Source organism: Pelodiscus sinensis, chromosome 3 (genome assembly GCF_052426305.1).
Source record: "Pelodiscus sinensis isolate ZL-2025 chromosome 3, ASM5242630v1, whole genome shotgun sequence".
NCBI lineage: Eukaryota > Metazoa > Chordata > Testudines > Trionychidae > Pelodiscus > Pelodiscus sinensis.
The window spans coordinates 62,725,350-62,733,563 of NC_143054.1; the positions used below are offsets into that span (position 1 = coordinate 62,725,350).

Below are 8,214 nucleotides of genomic sequence, written 5' to 3' on the forward strand. Positions count from 1 at the left end.
TTCAAAATGTCAGGTTAGATGGATGCTCATCTATAAAAAGGGAAATGAAGATGATGCCAGGAATTAGACCAGTTATCTTCAGTACCTGAAAAGATAATGGAGCAAATAATTAAGCAATCAATTTGCAGACACCTAGAAGACAATGGGAAAAGTCACATTCCTCATTGATTTGTCAAGAACAAATCATTTCAAACCAACGTAATAGCTTTCTTTGACAGGGTAATGAGCCTTTTAGAGGAATGGGTAGGGGGGAAGTGATAGAAGTGGTATATTTTGACTTGAGTAAGACTTTTGATACTGTCACATGACCACCTTACAAAACAAACTAGGGAAATACAGCCTAAATGGAACTACAATAAGGTGAATTCACAAATGGTTGAAATACTGTTCCCAAAAAATAGCCTATGAAGAGTGTGAATTCTGGGTCCAGTTGTGTTCAATATCTTCATCAGTGATTTAGATAATGGGATTGAGAGTACATTTATAAAATTTGTGGACAAAATCAAGATGGAAGGGGTTGCAAATGCTTGATGAGTAGGATTAAAACTCAGAATAATCTGAAAGTCTTGGAGGGGTAGCTGTGTTAGTCTGTAACTTTAAAAAGAAACACTTAAAAATGAGTGGTCCTGTAGCACCTTAAAGACTAGCAAAAAATATAGATAGTATTGTGAGCTTTTGTGGGCACAATCCACTTCTTCAGATGAATGGAGGAAGCCGTTACTGGATTTTCACGCCATATATTCCACAAGATGATGGACTACTAGCCGTCAGGAACACTGTCCCTGATGACGCCAATGCACACCTGGGTGACTGAGCTTTGTGATTTTATTCTCACCTACAACTATTTCCAGTTTAGGGACAATTTATATCTTCCAAGTCAGCAGCACAGCTAGCAGCACCTGTGCATGACCCACAATACCAATGTCTTTATGGCTGACCTTGAATAACATTTCCTCAGTTCTCGTTCCCTAACACGTGTATTATATGTACACTATATTGCAACATCTTCATCATATGGACCCACAGAAAGAAGACCCTTGAAGAATTCCAGGAGGAGTTCAACAACTTCCACCCTGCCATCAACATCAGTCTGGACCAGTCCACTCAATGACTCTACAGTACAATTAAAAGACGGCCACATTTCCACCACCTTATACTGGAAACCTACCGTCTGTTATACTTATCTACATGCCTTTAGCTTCCACCCAGGACACATCACCTGATCAATTGTTTACAGCCAGGCCTTAAGATACAACCGGATTTGCTCCAATCCCACAGACAGAGACAAAATCCCCACAGGCAGGATTTTAAATTCCCCCCTGAGGAAGTGAAAAAACAGATTGACAGAGCCAGATGAGTCCTCAGGCATCAACTTTTTCAAGCTAGGCCCAACAAACAAAATAACAGAACACTGCTAGTCATCACCTGTAGCCACCAATTTAAATCCCTCCAGTACATCATTAACAATCTACAACCTATTCTGGAAAATGATCCTTCACTCTCACAGGCCTTGGCAGACAGGCCAATCCTCACTTACAGACAACCCCCTAACCTTCCCCTCTCCTCTTTTTCTGCTTTATATTTGTCCTTCTGTGCCTCTTGCTCCATTCATCTGAAGAAGTGGGTTGTGCCCAAGAATGCTCATGATACTGTCTACATTTTGTTGCTAGTCTTTAAGGTGCTACAGGACCACTCATTGTTTTTAAGGGTTTTTTCCCCAAAATTATCTGGAGATACTGGAAAAATGGTCTGAAATAAAAATAAAATACAAATGCAAAGTCCTCCTCTTAAGAAGGAACAGTTGAATGACATATATAAATGGGAAATGACTGCCTAGCAACATGTACTGTGGAAAGGGATCTCGGGTTATAATGGATAAGATGAATGAGAATCTACAGTGCAGAAAAAGTCGACTACTGTAGAAAAAGCAAATGTCACTCTGGCATCTGTTAGAAGAGTGTTGTAAGCAAAACACAAGATGCGATCTATTCTACTCTGTACTGATTAAGCCTCCTCTGGAATATTGTGTTAGTTCTGGACGTCACATTTCAAGAAAGATGTGGACAGATTGGAGTAAGTCCAGAGAAAAGCAACAAACATTATTAAAGCTATAGAAAACGTGGGTTATGAGGGAAGATTGAAAAAAAATGAGATTTTAGTTTGGAGAAGACTGAGGTGGAATATTGATAAATACTCAAAGGTTGTTAAAAGGAGGAAGGAGAAAAATTGTTCTCTTTAACCTTTGAGACTAAGACAAGCACAAATAGGCTTAAATTGTGGCAAGGAATTAAATTTGTTGGACATTAGGAAAAGCTTCCTAACTGTAAGGATATGTCTAGACTTACTTTCACTTTTGAAAGAAGATATGCAAGTTTGGCAGTAATTTGCATATCTTCATCTGATCTCTTTTTCAAAAGGTTTTTTTTTTTTTTTTTTTTTTTTTTTTTAAGCAAGCAGTTTAGATGTGCTTCTTTTGGGGAAAAAAAAGCAACCCTTTTTTCAAAAGAACCTGTAAACCTTTTTGAGTTTTTTTGTTTGTTTGTTTGTTTTTTGAAAGAAACATGTCTAAACTGTTTGCTTTTTTGAAAAGAACTCTTTCGAAAAAGCGACTGGAAGAAGATGTGCAAATTACCACCAAATTTGCATATCTTCTTTCGAAAGTGAAAATAAGTCTAGACCTACCCTAAGGATGATTAAGTGCTGGAATAAGTTATCTAGGGAGGTTGTAGAATCTTCATCATTAGAGATTTTGAAGAGCAGTTTAGACAAACATTTGTCAAATATGGTCTAGAAGAGAAGTATTGTACTGATTTATTTCTGGTCACTGTGTCCCTTCAAGATTTTAGAACTAGTAGGGTTCATCTCTGAATTAAAACTGTTTAAGAGGAAGTAGAAGAAAAATTTTTCAACTCCCAGTTGATTTCTCAACTTTGAATAAGTCATTCTACTGGACTAGTTGAAGTGAAATGAACAAAAATATTCTTACTATGTCTACAGGAGATTAGTGCCATCAAAAGATGGTTTAGAACTTCAACAAATTCTGGTTCCAGATACTACGCCACTAACTGCCACCATTTCGCTAGTTTTAAATTTCTTTGCAAATTGCCAGCAAAAAAATCTATGATTTTTATCTGCCCTGACATACATGGATAGTGTTGCAAATATCTGTATGGAAACAATATTTTTACATGTCCTCTAATTTCGCAGGTTTGAGGTACAATTTATTCTCTCAGAGCCAAGAAAGGAATGGACAGGCAAACAAGGAAAAATTTCTTCATCTCTCCTTTCTGAATTTGTGAAAAGAAGCAAAAAAGACTCCAAATTGCTTATTTGTGTCTGCGGCCCAACACCTTTCACCGAACAAGGAATACAGTGAGTGTAAAAAAAAAATAAAAAAAAAATCTTGTTTCTGAAGTTAACTGTATATAACTTTATCATCCTTTGTGTATTAGAATATCTAAAATGAACATAGAATTTTCCTTGTATGCAAGCAAAACCATTTTTGCTAGTTTGCATTTTTTAAACTGGATAATTACAAAAGGATATAATACAATCATACCAGAAAAATTTGCTTTTAAAAACGGTTTCCTACTACTAGGTTCCATTCTTTTTATGTAATACAGGTTACAAATTTTTATGGCCATATTTGCTTAAAACTTACAGAAATCGTTCATCCAAATATTAACTACAGCCCAAGTTTCACCAAGTTAACGCTTTCCATCTTATCAAAGTATTGCTTTCTTATTTTTTGTAGCTATGTCACACTTTTTGATAGATAAGTAAGAATTGTGAAGCTTATCACTTTCTCCAAATGGGATTATGTCTGTGATTACATGAATTCATGAAAAGAGCTTTTAAGTAATGCCAATTTCTGATCGTGTCAGCTGAATCAGAATTGAATATGAAGATGCTGTTCTATTAAAATCTTGTAGAGACATTGAAGTGCTTCGTAGTAATTTTATAGCCTTGCTAAAATGGTGGGCCAAATAGCAATGCTGGTTACATCTGTTGAGGTCAGAGCAGTTTCATAGATCTAATAAAATTCAGACTGACCAATATATTTTTTTTTCTTGAAGATTTCGTTGGTAACTAAATCTTAAATACTTCAAGATGTTACTCTTTCTTGTTGTGTTTCTTTTAAAGAACATATAGCATCATATTAAGTATTTTTATGCATTACGTTTGAATTGAGAGTTTGTTTTTAATGTATTTGCATAGCAAGACTGATTTTTAGTAGTTCATCTTATGGAAAATGAGAGATGCTGTTGCTGAACTGCAGACTATTTAGCTTTACTGTTCTGCAATTCATGTCACCTTATATGTAAAGTAACATATTTGATTACTGTATTGATTTTCAGGTTTCTGCAGGATCTTGGATATTCCAAAGAAGAGATCCATAGTTTTACTGCATAAAACAAGAGAGGTTATGGCTGTATGATTCATCAATTTTATTTATTTACATCGTTAAATAAGTTTAATTTCTTTAAAAGAAAAATATTTTGTATGCATTAAAATTTGATTGTTGATATCAAAATATTTCTTGAATACTAAATGCATTTGGGGTAAAAAAAATTTATACTGTTTTTTCTTGTTTTTGTATTTTTGCTAATACTTACAATTTAGCTAGGATAGTAATTTATTACAGAAGTAGGTATATGTGTACAATACATATTAATGACATTTTAGATATTTAATTTTTTTGTCCTAGAACTCTTTCCTCATAGCTATGATTTATTACCATTCTAAGCACTGGTTATAGAGATTTTTACTTGAAACACTCATCTTTACTGTAAAGTATCTTATTAGCAAAATTGTCTGAATTTATATATTGCACTATTAACTCAGGTAAATGATTACTTACACTATGTTCTTATAGATATCATAAAACCATGTTTGACTTTTAAGTGATCAAAACATGTTTTTATCCTTGTACATAACATTGAAAAGTGTTTATGTGTGTGTCAAACTCAGTAAAGATGCACTAAGTAATAAAAGGTAAATATTGGATATTTGCTAAAATGTTTATGGTGAGTGGAGTATCACTGTCATATATGGTAGTGAAAGTCAGATGGGGAGGATGGTCCAGTGGGCAGGGTACTAGCCTAGATCTTGAAAGATCTGGATTTAAGTTCATTCTCAAGCTTTCTGTGTGATCTTAGGCAATTCACTTGGGATACGTCTACACAGCAGAGCTAAAGTTGAATTAAGCTACCCAACTTCAGCTACATCAATTGCGTAGCTGAAGTCGAACTAGTTTAATTTGGCTTTGGCACTGTCTACGCTGCAGGAAGTCAAAGGAAAAGCACTCTTCCTTTGACTTTCCTTACTCGTTGTGAAATGAGTTACCATTGATTGGAGTAAAAGTCCTTCAGCTCGACATTATTTCAAAATAAAGTCTTGTGATGTAGGTGCACACAATGTTATTTTGTAATAACATCAGTTATTCCGATAAACACTGTTGTGTAGACATAGCCTTAGCTACAATTCCTCGTCTGTAAAATGAGAATGATAGCATTTCCTTATCTCATTAATAGTATGAGGATAAATAATAGATTGTAAGGTGCTCAAATACTACAGTGATGGGCGATCTAGAAGTACCTTACATTATGACACACATTGCATTTAATCAATGGTTAAGTATTGGATAATATATCCATAATTTACTACAGAATAATATTTGGGAGAGACAGTACAGACAACCAGCAAAACTGTTAACTTGTACCTGGTTTTAAGATTATGTGGGGCTCCAGCTATTGCAAGTAATGTTGCCCATACACAAGCTTGTGTTGTGGCCTTTAGTATTGTTGACATGCTACTTTTACAAATCCGATTGGCTACCTCCTTCAAAAACCGTAACACCTAGCTTGCAGTGGAAGCTTGGTTCAGCACATGTAAAAAGAGTTGGAGTGATGGTACCCACTTTTGTCAAAAGCTAAACTGGTATGTGTCAGTAACTGACTATCCCAGATTGAACCGTATGAGACACACAAAAATAAGCTGTCAGTTTGGGTGCATCTAGACTGCAGGTTTTTTTTTTTTTTAAACGGCCTTTTTTCCAAAAAAAAAAAAAAATCACTTGCATCCACACTGCTATTGCGTTATTTCAAAGAAAATTGAAAGAATGCTAGTTTTTTTCCGACATAGGTAAACCTCATCCTACAAGGAAGAATGCCTTTTCCGAAAGAGCTCTTTCAGAAATAGGCACATGTGGATGAAGAGGAAGTTTTTGAAAGAAGAGGCCTCCAGGAAAAAGCACAGGTGCCCTGGGGGCCACTCCATCCACAGTAATCACAGCACAAATGTGAAATAGCGTCCATTCAGTGTGGACGCTTTCTTTCAAAAGACATACCCTGTGTAGTACTCTTTCTTGATACAAAAAGGCTATAAGTGGAAATGACTGTGTTCCCTAGCAGAAGATGGATTTCTGGAACATCTTGGTATCTTGTCACTGGAAATTTGTACATTTCTGACCAATGCCACTAGCAGAATGCTTCTGATGTTTTCTAATTATAATCAGTGGTCCTTTGACTATCTTAACAGCTCCTCCATCTAGCTTGACAGCTAGTGTTTGAACTACAGTATAACTTTTAGAAAGATCTTCAATTTTGATTTAGGTCTATTCAACATGCAAAAGTTTTATCAGCATAGCTGCAATTGGCCAGAGGATGTGATAAAGCTAGTCACATGATGTAGCTATGCTGGCACTCTCCCAGTGTAGACACTGCTATGTTGACAGAAGAGTGCTTAGGTCAATGTAGCTAGCTTTTTTGGGGGAGGGTATGGTGTTCCTATACTGATGGAAAAATGCATAATCAGAAGTTTTTATATATATCTATATCTATATATTTTTTATTCTTTGGCTCATGTATTTTAAATCTTGCTGTTTCTTTATATATAGTTGCTTTTTAAAAATGGGTCATTGCTTGATAGAATTACTTATATGTGCAGCAGTGCCTCCTTTATAATCCTTTGAATCCTATACCATCTGCTTTTTCAAATGTTCATCAATTTAGATATTCCAAATGTATTCACCAGAATTTCATGTCTCGAGCTGTTTCATATGTATGAAAGTTTTTGGAATTACTTAAATAAAAAGAGCATCTATCCAGGACTCTACATAACTCCACCATAAACTACAAAAACAAATAAAAATCAGCAGTTGCTAGAACATCGGGCTACCCACCAAATGGTTCTTCTTGGAAGCTTGCCAATTTCTCTTGTTTGCTCCTCCCTCAGACCCACTATGACCACTTCAAGGCTGTCAATTACTTCACAGTCCCCCTTATATTTCTTTTAAATATAATGTATTTTTCTTTATAGAGTTTAATATAGCCAGATTTTTTTTCCTTTTCAAAAATTACAGTATTTCATAAAATAGGTTGTTGGTGGAAGGAATCTAAGTTTCAGAATATACTAAACAAAGAAATACTGTGGGTAAAGTTAAAATACATTTCTTATTGGTATTTATATGCTGAATTCTCTCATTAGCATGTCCTAAGAACATTAGTCCAGCCTATTGAACAATGATAGGATAACAGTAGGCAAGGTTTCATTAAATGTTGGTGTATGAGGCATAGTTAAGAAATATTTCACAGGCCTACTTAAAAGTTCTAAAGCTGGTTCTGGCCTACATCAGCATGCAGTCCTTGCTTATGTGCTAAAAGACTGAATTTCTCAACTGCCCTCTCCTGCTTTCTAACTGGAAGGATAATCTTTGGATCTGTTTCTACTTGTCCAAAGATACCTTTGGCGCAAAGTCTTATGACTAGATGAAGTACTGGGAACTGGTACTCAGAGCCGTAGTGGGGGTTGGAAGTCAAAGTAAGAGGTAGCCAAGAATATCTGGAGGTGAAATGATGAGTATAATTGCTTAGTTTTGAAAGAGTTGGCCTTTGCTGATATTTCCCAGAGGTTCCCTGTAGCATCTTGCTATCTTTAGACAGAAGAAAGAAAGTAAACTTTTATATCTATCCTGTCTCATAGAGCTGGAAGGGACCTTGAAAGGTTAACGAGTCCAGTCCCGTGCACTCACAGCAAGATCAACTGCCATCCCTGACAGATTTGTCCCAGATCCCTAAATGGCCCCCCTCAAGGGCTGAACTCAGAACTCTAGGTTTAGCAGGTCAGTGCTCAACCCATTGAGCTATGGGGGACTCCCAAGACAGCTGATTCCCCACTTATGCTGCATCCCCCACACTGCGCTTAAGCCTTTTA

General features: G+C 35.9%; 1 protein-coding gene across 2 annotated transcripts in view; it reads left to right on the forward strand.

Annotated features, from left to right (window-relative positions):
• The window catches only part of CYB5R4 (cytochrome b5 reductase 4), an 85,908-nt gene extending 80,889 nt beyond the window's left edge, over positions 1-5,019 (forward strand). For both annotated transcript variants that reach the window (XM_075923822.2, XM_075923823.2), the window contains 2 exons: positions 3,208-3,372; positions 4,359-5,019. In XM_075923822.2, the coding sequence (XP_075779937.1) occupies positions 3,208-3,372; positions 4,359-4,413 (220 nt within the window). In that variant the 3' untranslated portion in view covers positions 4,414-5,019. The remainder of the gene's footprint in view (positions 1-3,207; positions 3,373-4,358) is intronic.
• The last annotated feature ends 3,195 nt before the right edge of the window (positions 5,020-8,214 follow it).